This window comes from Astyanax mexicanus, chromosome 15 (assembly GCF_023375975.1).
Source record: "Astyanax mexicanus isolate ESR-SI-001 chromosome 15, AstMex3_surface, whole genome shotgun sequence".
Taxonomy (NCBI): Eukaryota; Metazoa; Chordata; class Actinopteri; order Characiformes; family Acestrorhamphidae; genus Astyanax; species Astyanax mexicanus.
The window spans coordinates 3,790,001-3,802,699 of NC_064422.1; the positions used below are offsets into that span (position 1 = coordinate 3,790,001).

A 12,699-nucleotide genomic window follows, 5' to 3' on the forward strand; every position below is an offset into this window, starting at 1 on the left:
TATATACATCAGCTTTTATTATATATATCAGCTTTCATTATATCTAACTACAGGCCCGTAGCCAGCATTGTGATGGGGGGGGATCTTTTTCCCCCAAAAGTGGACTTCATTTGGCTCTCTACTCCAATGCCCCCTAAATACACGAGCACACTTCAAACCTTTTAATTTAGACATATTTTATTTATTATAAGTTTGTTGTGAATCTGTTGTTGCTGTCCTTATTTCTTCGTCTGTTGCTCCCCACTGTTAACATAAATTTGATATAAATGTAAGTGTTACTCAAACTTCCTACATCTGTGATGTGACTTCATTGTCTGTCTCTGTTGCTCACCTCAGTTGTCTGTTGCTTTGTTCCATTGTCTCTGTTGCTGCCCTCCATTGTCTGTCTCTGATGTTGCTGTCCTTTATTGTCTATCTCTCTACTATTGACATAAATAGATAAGAATTACTTCATTTGGAACACTATCGGTATGGTCATTAAAACTTAAACATGAATTAATAATAATATAAATTGAAGTGTTCTGTCTTATTAAAATCTTCCTATAACTGTGCTGGGACTTCGTTGCCCCCACAACCCCCCCCCCCCCCCCCCCCCTTCAGCTTGCTGAACTCGGCGCCTGATTGGCTGACAGAGCTCATTTACATACCGTCTGGTCTGTGAGGGTCTGCTGATTCATTAGATATGCGTGGATTCGTGGAGCGACCAATAATCCGCTTTTAATAACACGTTAAAGTTGATATTATTTTTTTCTGCCTCAAATTATTTCAAGCACTGTTTGGATATATGTGAGAATTACTGGTGACTGGATTGCGTTTTGAAGGTAAGAGTGTGGGGGAAGCGCTGGAGGGGGTTGGGTGTGTGTCTCGAGTGTCCTGAGGTAACTTAACGTTAAACACAAAGCGAAACACAAGCAGATTTAAACTCTAAACACAGTTCCGTAATCCGGAGAGGCAGACGGTTCGAATGGTGTATAACATGTCCGCATTCGATCAAATATGGACGTACGAAAAACGTAAATATGAAAATAATATTTCATAACTTTCATAAACCAGGCATATTTCGCCCTAAATGTTTATTTTCTGAAAGGAGATACGGCTAAATAGATAACTGAAAAGCTTTAAAATGGCATATTGGGTGTCTATATTGAACCTATAAGTATTCATAAACACAGCCAGATATTAAATATGATATTTTTCTGGCCCGCCGGCGGGCCAGGGCGTGTTAAGAGGTTAACCCCCTTTTTACACATCTATACTGTATTTTATATATGGCCTTAGGAGCAACAGGCATGTTGAGAGTAAAACACACCCTAGCTTGATCGTCAGCATTGCAAAGTGAGTGACTGAATGTTATTGTCACTTAACCTACATTTCTTAAAAATCAACTAAAATCCAGACTTTGGAGTTATCGCAATAATAACAGTAATAATCCGGTGTTACATGTACAATATACTATTGGGCTAAGCCGAGCCCGGCACTTTTAACGCAGGGGAGTTGTAAAGAAATAGAAGCCCTGCACTCAGCAACTTACCGATTTTGGGCCTTTTTTTGAACAAGTCACCAATATTAGTAACAATGTTACCGCCGTTTTCTTCCGTTTTCGCTCCTTGTCTTCTTTTTTACCCATTTTCTCAAGTAACTTTCCCCTGATTCTTATTCTTTCCACAAGCTAAGAACAGAAATGGGGGAGTTACCGCCACCTACTGGATTGGTGTAAAACAGTCTGAACAAAATGTGTAAAGAGAAACATTAACAATTTTTCTTACTCGTCACTACTCTGGGGGCAGGCGGGGGGGGGGGGGGGGGGTGGATTGGAGTGGCTGAGGGGGGGTTGTGGGGGATGGGGGGGGATCGAACGAACCCTTCGATCCCCCCTGGCTACGGGCCTGAACTACTAACTATACACTAACTACTTCTAACCTCATTTCCTTCTTCCCCTCCTTCACTTCTCTATCCCTTTATTTCCCTTCGACCTCCTTTAAACCCTATCTAAAAATGGTTTATCTTAATTTCTATTACTTTTGTACTTGACTATTGTAAGTCGCTTTGGACAAAAGCGTCTGCCAAATGTAATGTAATGTAATGTAATATATCAGAGTTCATTATATATATCAGAGTTCATTATATATATATATATATATATATATATATATATATATATATATATATATATATATATATATATATATATCGACTTTCATTATATATATATATATATATATATATATATATATATATATATATATATATATATATATATATATATATATATATATATCAGCTTTTATTATATATTTCCTGTTTGGCTTGCCATAATATATATAAAAAAACGCAGCTATTGTTTTTTCTGTGCTTGAGAGGCCATGTCTTTCGCCTTTTCTTCATCCATCATTTTGGCCAAGATGTATTCAAATCCTTTCATAGTGTTTGGGACAGTGTCCTTAACTCTTGCTAGGCCTAATTCCTTTACAGGTTTGGAGAGGCCAAACATGCTGGAGGAGATCCAAGCCTTTTTATTGATCTCCGTCCAGTTGCTATCTTCGGGGTTCACTCTGTACACACATTGCTCCTTCACAGAGATAAAATGTGTATGGCTGATGTTTCGTGTGAAAGTGACCATTGTTTTGTTGACAGGATCCACTACAGAGTCCTCAATGACGTAGTAGGCTGTGAAACTTGTAAAGAAGCTCTCAGCCCAGCGTGGTACAGGGCCAGTTTTGGTCAAAAGTCGTCTGGAAAGGAGACGGTTATCAGGAGTCACCTCCCGAAAGATAACGTCTTCAGTCAAAACATTTGTACTGTAAGGGTTTGGGTATTTTTGCCAGAATGCTGTAGACACTTGGTTCCATGTTCCTTTAATTAATCCTACAAAGCTAAAATCCGTCACCATTATTTCCAATTAAACCTCAATGGCAAAGAACAGGGCGGCTCTGGAGACTAGCGCTTTTAGTATGTTTACGGGCGATGACGTCATAGGTGACGTCTGAAGCCTCGCAGGTTCGAGCGCTTTCTCAGTACCGCGTGACCGAAACAGATCCCTATCTACTATTTAGGGCACTATTGAGTCTGTCCCAATCGTGAAGTGGAGTTGGAGCGTAATTTTGAGGCACTAAAAACTGATTTATAGTAAACATCGCTGCTTTACTGCGCGAGCTGACTGTGTTTAAAATACAGCGCATTAATGTTATTGTAATGCAGCCTCGTTACTAAGCAACAGACAGCCGAACACTCGGAGCGGGCGGCGAGCCATCACGGTTGCCAGATTGTTACAGTTCGGTTCAGAAAAAAAAACAAGTCACCGAGTAAAACGTGTTTCAAATCCTGCAAAACGCAGAGAAAAACAAAACATCTGATGTTCAGCATATCAGCAGTATTACAGCATTTATTTTAACGTGATTTCAAATAAAACACTTTATCTTAAATATTACTAATTACAAAGAATAATATTTGAAAATGATTTAATCTGCATGTATTATATATGTATTTGGTGTGTTGCATCATAAGACAGAAGAATCAGACAAAAGTAATTACAGTACATAGAAATAAACTTGTAAGCAATTAAATAAGTAAATACTCATAAATTATAAAATCATCATCAGCAGCACTAAAAGCTCTGTTACTGCAACCTATCTACAACGCAAAATTTCCAAACTCATTAGCACTTGATAATTTTGTTTAGCCGTCAAAGCTCATTTATTCCAGACTCTTCCAGACTCTCGACATTTAGCATAAAAATACCCAATCTGGCAACATTATGAGCCACAACGCTGTTCATTTCAGATGTTTCTCCATGTAGTTCATTACTGTGAGGATTATGTTTGTAAACAGTCAGAGAGATTACTCCATGATCAGCTCAGAGCTTCACTAACTTTAATTCAGAGCTAAATTCGTGTGTTTATGGAGTTTTAAACACAGTTCAGCTCTTCAGGTGTTCCTGTTTAAGAGACCAGAGTGGGCGCGTGGTAATGATGAGGGCGTATCTGAATTCACTCGTGTTTCACCACTACTTAGTGAACTACATAGTCTCTCTCCGTACATAGCGCTACACTAATGAGGCAGTAGGGAGCCATTTCGCTTCTCCAAAGCTGTTTAAAGTTATAAAACAATCCCAAGACATACTTCACAACCATCTCAGCCTATAGAAACATTGAAAATAAGAGTGACACACCACAGCATTTTTTAAAAGTACTATATTTTAATTATATATATATATATATATATATATATATATATATATATATATATATATATATATTTTTTTTTTATTTAAATGAAATTGTATTGCTTCAAATCTTTTGGGCACCAATCCATTTTTAAGGGGAGGCAATTTAATTAATTGCTCCATGATTTGTCTGACCGCGGCTCCGCGAAGGTACCTGACTGAATTAGCCAGTTAGCTTAGTTACCTGTTCAGGAGAAAAGTAGCAGCTCTGGGTCAGTCTTGTAGTCTTTTTGAGCTCTAAGTCTCCACCGTTCGAACTCACTGCCAATATTCACTCTTGTTATATTCCTTCTTTGGTCACTGAGCTTTTTTGAGACATGCTGAGGCTTTTTAAGCTGTGTAGCAGCTGAGGTTTAACTGAACCAGCTCTGCTACAGGCCCGTAGCCAGCATTGTGATGGGGGGGGATCTTTTTCCCCCAAAAGTGGACTTCATTTGGCTCTCTACTCCAATGCCCCCTAAATACACGAGCACACTTCAAACCTTTTAATTTAGACATATTTTATTTATTATAAGTTTGTTGTGAATCTGTTGTTGCTGTCCTTATTTCTTCGTCTGTTGCTCCCCACTGTTAACATAAATTTGATATAAATGTAAGTGTTACTCAAACTTCCTACATCTGTGATGTGACTTCATTGTCTGTCTCTGTTGCTCACCTCAGTTGTCTGTTGCTTTGTTCCATTGTCTCTGTTGCTGCCCTCCATTGTCTGTCTCTGATGTTGCTGTCCTTTATTGTCTATCTCTCTACTATTGACATAAATAGATAAGAATTACTTCATTTGGAACACTATCGGTATGGTCATTAAAACTTAAACATGAATTAATAATAATATAAATTGAAGTGTTCTGTCTTATTAAAATCTTCCTATAACTGTGCTGGGACTTCGTTGCCCCCACAACCCCCCCCAACCCCCCCCCCCCCCCCCCCTTCAGCTTGCTGAACTCGGCGCCTGATTGGCTGACAGAGCTCATTTACATACCGTCTGGTCTGTGAGGGTCTGCTGATTCATTAGATATGCGTGGATTCGTGGAGCGACCAATAATCCGCTTTTAATAACACGTTAAAGTTGATATTATTTTTTTCTGCCTCAAATTATTTCAAGCACTGTTTGGATATATGTGAGAATTACTGGTGACTGGATTGCGTTTTGAAGGTAAGAGTGTGGGGGAAGCGCTGGAGGGGGTTGGGTGTGTGTCTCGAGTGTCCTGAGGTAACTTAACGTTAAACACAAAGCGAAACACAAGCAGATTTAAACTCTAAACACAGTTCCGTAATCCGGAGAGGCAGACGGTTCGAATGGTGTATAACATGTCCGCATTCGATCAAATATGGACGTACGAAAAACGTAAATATGAAAATAATATTTCATAACTTTCATAAACCAGGCATATTTCGCCCTAAATGTTTATTTTCTGAAAGGAGATACGGCTAAATAGATAACTGAAAAGCTTTAAAATGGCATATTGGGTGTCTATATTGAACCTATAAGTATTCATAAACACAGCCAGATATTAAATATGATATTTTTCTGGCCCGCCGGCGGGCCAGGGCGTGTTAAGAGGTTAACCCCCTTTTTACACATCTATACTGTATTTTATATATGGCCTTAGGAGCAACAGGCATGTTGAGAGTAAAATACACCCTAGCTTGATCGTCAGCATTGCAAAGTGAGTGACTGAATGTTATTGTCACTTAACCTACATTTCTTAAAAATCAACTAAAATCCAGACTTTGGAGTTATCGCAATAATAACAGTAATAATCCGGTGTTACATGTACAATATACTATTGGGCTAAGCCGAGCCCGGCACTTTTAACGCAGGGGAGTTGTAAAGAAATAGAAGCCCTGCACTCAGCAACTTACCGATTTTGGGCCTTTTTTTGAACAAGTCACCAATATTAGTAACAATGTTACCGCCGTTTTCTTCCGTTTTCGCTCCTTGTCTTCTTTTTTACCCATTTTCTCAAGTAACTTTCCCCTGATTCTTATTCTTTCCACAAGCTAAGAACAGAAATGGGGGAGTTACCGCCACCTACTGGATTGGTGTAAAACAGTCTGAACAAAATGTGTAAAGAGAAACATTAACAATTTTTCTTACTCGTCACTACTCTGGGGGCAGGCGGGGGGGGGGGGGTGGATTGGAGTGGCTGAGGGGGGGTTGTGGGGGATGGGGGGGGATCGAACGAACCCTTCGATCCCCCCTGGCTACGGGCCTGTGCTAGCTCCTTCGCTGCAGCACTGATCGCTGTAGTGTAGTGTGGGTGCTGGCAACCTCGGGGGGTGGAGTTAGTGTTGGGGAACAAGCAGCAGGAGGAGACAAAGGACAAAACAAACACAAAACCGCAGGACGGCCTGCAAATTTAAAATAGGAACGCACTGCTGAATCCGTGCTGACAAGAGCTGCCAGTACTTTCACTCAACATGTTTCCTTAATATCTGATGATAAATCCTGATCATTTTATCATTTACTACTGAAAATTTGTTACACAGTGGTCCTTTAAAGCCGATTAAGTTTTATATACGTTAACTAGCTTACTCACACAAGATAAAGAAATTCTATTTTTCATTGGAGTATTTAGATCCTGAACGTCCCCATCGAAATTTAATTAATCGGGGTTATAAAATTAAAAATAATATACAGTTTTTTTATTCAGCCCCCCATTTACACAATGGCTGTACGCACAATTTCATTGGTTTTTCATTGTTTTTTGAAAGAGTTGCCTGTTATTGCCTTTAATTTTTTTTCTCCCTGTGGTCCATGTTCTCAGTTTGGCCAGTACTGTTATCAAGAGAGCTATGAATGGTCACTTGCTAAAAAAATAAAAAGAAACTACATTTTAAAATAAAGGGTGTTTGTTACTCCACTGTCACTTGTGCTGTTTTGTTTACTGTTGTGATACATCTGCACTTAAAAGCATATGGCGAAGTGTGTTTGCTGCTTTCTTTAGGTGGAAACTTTTACAGCTTATCTATCAACATTTAGTTGATATGGGGGTAAGAACATGGTGAGGATGTGATCCAGTCTCGATTCGACCCAGCTATCAAATATACTTCTTTAATTTGAGCTAAACTGCTGATAAGGTGCAGTTTAACCTGATATATTAGCCAGATAACGCTAATTACCACAGCTATGAACAAACCCTGTCTCTGTTCTATGCATGGTTTGTGTTGTGTTCACTACTTCGCCTGGCCATGTGACTCTTTACTGCATGCACATCTGTGCTGCACGTCCCATTAAAACACCGTTTGAAAATGCTGCTGCAAAAAAAAGCAGCTTTACACTGAGCAGATATATGTGCTGGATCACAGCGTTATATTTACTTTCTTGTTATTGTGCCAGACTGCTCTGACCAATCAAAGGAGTGTGTTCGCATTGTTTATTGTTGCACATTTAGATTCGTTTAGGTTTACACCTGTGTGAAACCAAACCAAACAGAGGGAGAAGCACTCCAAATAAACAAACTCATCAACTGATCTGGACCATAGAAACCAACCAAAAAGCTCTTACACATACAGTTTTGTCAAATTTGTTGACGTGTTTTACTCTCTGTGGCCATTTGGGTTGCAAAGATTTTGGGAAGCAAAGATTAAACCTTAAGACACAGCACAGGTGCGTTCAATATGAAAAAAACTTGTGGATAAAGTTTTCTAAAGATGTATCCAAATGTAAAGTGTAAAGTTTGTATTGTTTGGATTCTATAAGGCCAGATAAAAATTTAATAAATCATTTAATTATAATAGTAATAATAATAACAACAAAATTTAAAAATTACAATTATGAAGTAAAACATTTAATTGTTGGGAAAGAAATAAACCTTTAAACAATAACACACATATATAATGACAATAAGTAAAATAAGTAATTTTATATAAATTTCTATTATGTTTAAGAAAATTGATAAATACAATATAAATAATATGGCAGTATAGCCATAAAGAGAGTTCGAACCATAATCTCTTATTATTGTCATATTATGTAAAATAACAACAGGAGCGAGTAATTAACAGATAATCTCTGTAACTCTGTTTACAGAGTTAGACTACAATAAAAGAAAAAGGATGAGTACTGTAAATGTCAGGTAGTGTATATATTTACAATATATAGTAAACTTTTAGTATAAACATTTGTACATGCTTTCTAGAGGATTAAAATATTCATAATGCATAAATATATCACTACCCTTGACAGTTCACTCAGCAATGTCATAGGAAACATATGAATATGTATTAGTACATAAACATGGAAGGCCTTCAGACATTATAAACAACTTGACTGTTCCAGCAGCTCCTGCTGATATTCGGTGGCAGCTCTCCAGCCTCACTGCAGCAGCTCCTGTTAATAAAACCGGCAGAAATGTGTTTGTGTGTTTATAAACACTGCATGAGCGCAGAGAAGGCGGGGAGGGATAATTGAGCCGGCTGAAAAAAATTACACATGAAACATTTGGCCTCAGTTGACAACAAAGCAGGACAGCATTGGCTGGCCTGAGGACTGTTATTCCCCCTGCCAGAGAATCCGAACTGTAGTCATCACACCAGCTGCGTACTCAACAGGCACCTGAAACACAGTACAGCACCAGTTCAGTCTCGAAAAACAGATTTACTCACTTTACCACAAAGTCAATCAGCAGAAACAATATAGTTTTTGGTAGTGAGGTCAGTCTAAGGCTGGATCAAGTTCTCACCACTCTGCTCCAGAGTTGGTTTGAAACTGGACTAACAAGTTAGTGGTGGGGGACACACCCTTATGAAAATAAATTAAGCCAGGAACCAATAGGAAAGATGCATGAATTAGAGTGAGAATCAGTATTGAATAATTTACCAAAAGACTTAAATTGAAAGTTGAATGTGTGTAAAGTTCTTCTGCATTGCTCCTCTGCACATGTTTACTAAGGAACCTAAAAGGGTGGAGTGTAGTTTACTTAAGTGTATGTAATTATAGAAGTCATACAGACATAGTTACAATTTTACTAAAATTACACAAGTTAAATCATTAGGATATTATGAAATATATTCATAATTATTTGAGTTATTTGAGAAAGATTGCTATTAACAGTGCAGAAGTAATATCAACCCTGATACTTTGAATGATAAAATTATAAATGAGGAAACTTTAGACACTGACTGTATCTCGGCTAATGGCCTGTGGTCAGGGTTTGGGGGATGACTGTGTAGATCTGATATTTAGCTGAACCATCACTTTGATTCATTCTAATAACCCTCTATTCTGCTAACAGAGTAAAAATAGACCAAGTTGATTGGTCAAAACTTACCCGCTAGCTCCACCACAAGGCCAAATGGGTCATGTGATTTATGTTCCCGGTGAAATCATGTCAGATAGATTGGCTTCTGTACTTGATGAGCTAATGGGGCATCTTTACAGTACGACTGTAAGAAGCTGTAAATTCTGCACATACAGCATGGTGTAATCTCATATACAACGACCTTGTTTTCCTCCTCTATATCACAAGCTGATAATTTGCATATTATTTTTTATCACATTTCTATTTTAAACGTTTATTTATTTTATTGTTGATGATTATGGCTTACAGCCAATGAAAACCCAAAAATCAGTGTCTGAAAATCTGAATATCTGAATTAGGCCCCAAAGCTGCTAGAAATAAATTATCAGACTTAATGCTAAATCTGGCTGACTTCTCAGTCACACCTGGTTCAGCAGCTAAAAACCTTGGAGTCATCATAGATTCAGATCTAGCATTCGATAAACACATATCTAATGTTACTAGAACAGCTTTTCTACACCTCCGTAATATTGCCAAGCTAAGAAATGCCCTATCACTGCATGACGCAGAAAAACTAGTCCATGCCTTCATTACCTCAAGGCTAGATTATTGTAATGCGCTACTGTCTGGATGTTCCGGCAGTAACTTAAATAAACTTCAACTAGTTCAAAATGCTGCAGCCAAGGTTCTTTACTAAAACTAGAAAATTTGACCATATTAGTCCAGTACTATCAGCACTGCACTGGCTTCCAGTCAAATTCCGCATAGACTATAAAATTCTCCTGTTAGCGTATAAAGCCCTACACCGGCTCGCTCCTGAGTATTTACGAGACCTCATCTCCTATTATGAACCACCACGATTACTTAGATCTCAGGGTGCTGGTTTCTTAGTAGTCCCTAAAATTCAGAGGAGCTCTGCAGGAGGAAGAGCTTTCTCTTATAGAGCGCCTCAACTCTGGAATAATCTCCCCGAATATGTTCGGGACTCAGACACAGTCTCAAGCTTTAAGTCTAGACTGAAAACTTACTTGTTTAGTTTAGCTTTTGGTAATTAATGTTTTTTCCTTTAGATAAGGCTGCAGATTCAGGGGTTCATGGACAGAGGGAATTGTGGGTAAACTGAGATGCTGGTGCTGTTGTTCTCCCACTGCACACGGTCACTCAGGTTTGTGGACGGTGGAGTGGGTGGATGCCAGTGTTTCAGGGAGCCTCCATGTCTATGTTACCTTCTGGCTCTCTCCCTTTAGTTAGGCTGTTTTATTCAGATCTGCTGGAGTCATTAGCCACACTCTGATAATGTTTTAATATTCTCCGTTTTACATAAATCCAGTCAAAACTAATTCCATCTCTCTGCTTTCCTCCGAGTTACTGACTGCCCACCTGTCTGACCCGATACCGATGGATGTTGGACCCTCAGGCTCTCGCGTCTCCTGTCCGGCCAGACTGATGGAAGTTTCTGAAGTCAGCTCTTCTCCATCCACCACCACCACCACAGATCAGATGCTCATCGTCCACCTTACTCTCCACTACAGATTACATCCAAGCCATTAGTGGCGCGCTATTACACTCCTGAATATATAAAAACTATGTGGATGTATAAAAGACTTTTTAAAATTTGAATTTAAAAGCCATTTGACCAGTGGTAGGATGGTCCCCCCTTTAATGTGAGTCTAGGTCCTCCCAAGGTTTCTTCCTCCTCCTGCAGCTCTGAGGGAGTTTTCCTTGCCTCCGCGCTCACTGGGGGTTCTGTATTCTGTATTTTCTATGTTTAATGTTTTGCCTGATTCTTTGTCCTGTAATCATGTTTCTGTAAAGCTGCTTTGTGCCAACACCTGTTGTAAAAAGCGCTATACAAATAAATTTGATTTGATTTGATTTGAATATTATATAAGACCAATTGGTACTTTAGGCAGTGTGGGCAGTGTGCCAAGTCCTGCTGGAAAATGAAATCCACATCTTCATAAAAGTTGTCAGCAGAGGGAAGAATAAAGTGCTGTAAGATTTTCCAGGAAAACTCTGCACTGACTTTGTACTTGATAAAACACAGTGGATCAACACCACGAGGCTGAAGTTGGCGTCTTATTCGCCAGTGTCTTATTCGGATTTTCCGGTCCACCTTAAAAAGTCGAAGTACCAATTATTCGCCAGTAGAGAGCAGGGTTGAGCCGAGCAAAACGAGTTTGGCATTTAGGGCATATTACACTGAGAATACATTGCCTGTTCTGGGTATTTCCAGTTGCCCGAACTCCAGATTATCAAATAGTCTGTTGAATTTGACACCACATTATGAAAATATAACTAGTATACTGTGAATAGCCTAAAGAACTTAACATTTAATGTACAGTTTTTTTTATTATGAGCCTCTGAACTTGGCATTTGAGAAGATTAAAGGAGAATAAATTGCCTGTTCTGCATATTTCTAGATGCCCTAAATCCACATATTCAAATAGTCTGTTACATTTGAGACAAATTATGAAAATTTACATATTAAACTGCGAAAATCTTTAATAATTACAAAGATTACTGTACAGTTTATTATTATGACCCTCTGAACTTGGCATTTCAGAATATGTCAGTAGAATAAATTGCCTGTTCTTCATATTTCCAGTTACCCTAATTCCAGATTGTCAAATAGTCTGTTGAAATCAACACCACATTATGAAAATATATTAAACTGTGAATAGCCTAAATAACAAAACATATTACTGTACAGTTTTTTTATTATGACCCTGTGAACTTGGCATTTGAGAAGATTAAAGAAGAATAAATTGCCTGTTCTGCATGTTTACAGATGCCCTTAATCCAGATTCTCAAATAGTCTGTTGAATCAGACACCACATTATGAAAATATACCTATTAGACTGTGATGAGCCCAAAGAGCTAAAAATATTACTGTACAGTTTTTTTATTATGACCCTGTGAACTTGGCATTTGAGAAGATTAAAGAAGAATAAATTGCCTGTTCTGCATATTTCCAGATGCCCTAAATCCAGATTCTCAAATAGTCTGTTAAATTTGACACAAAATTATGAAACTATACCTATTAAACTGTGAACAGCCTTTATAACAAAAAAAAATACTGTACAGTTTTTTTTATAATGAGCCTCTGAACTTGGCATTTGAGAAGATGTCAGGAGAATAAATTGCCTGTTCTGCATATTGCCAGTTACCCTAATTCCAGATTGTCAAATAGTCTGTTAAATTTGACACAAAATCATGAAAACATACCTATTA

At 38.3% G+C, this 12,699-nt stretch overlaps 1 protein-coding gene and 2 long non-coding RNA genes across 3 annotated transcripts; all 3 read right to left on the reverse strand.

Annotated features, from left to right (window-relative positions):
- Positions 1-70: 70 nt before the first annotated feature.
- LOC111195456 (uncharacterized) lies at positions 71-1,782 on the reverse strand. Its single transcript, XR_007424544.1, has 3 exons — positions 1,532-1,782; positions 332-422; positions 71-243 (listed from the first exon to the last, which is right to left on the reverse strand). It is a non-coding gene; the product is annotated as an uncharacterized LOC111195456 (long non-coding RNA).
- Positions 1,783-2,335: 553 nt separating this feature from the next.
- LOC111192425 (PRELI domain-containing protein 1, mitochondrial-like) lies at positions 2,336-2,929 on the reverse strand. Its single transcript, XM_049465048.1, has one exon. The coding sequence runs from the start codon at positions 2,888-2,890 to the stop codon at positions 2,336-2,338; it is 555 nt and encodes a 184-aa protein (XP_049321005.1). The 5' UTR covers positions 2,891-2,929.
- A 1,671-nt stretch (positions 2,930-4,600) lies between these two features.
- Positions 4,601-6,340, reverse strand: LOC125781335 (uncharacterized). The gene is made up of 3 exons (XR_007424543.1): positions 6,086-6,340; positions 4,878-4,968; positions 4,601-4,789 (listed from the first exon to the last, which is right to left on the reverse strand). It is a non-coding gene; the product is annotated as an uncharacterized LOC125781335 (long non-coding RNA).
- Between the last annotated feature and the right edge of the window lie 6,359 nt (positions 6,341-12,699).

Excerpts from the sequence above, each read along its gene's own strand:
- LOC111192425 (XM_049465048.1), bottom strand. The coding sequence starts at position 2,890 with ATGGTGACGGATTTTAGCTTTGTAGGATTAATTAAAGGAACATGGAAC.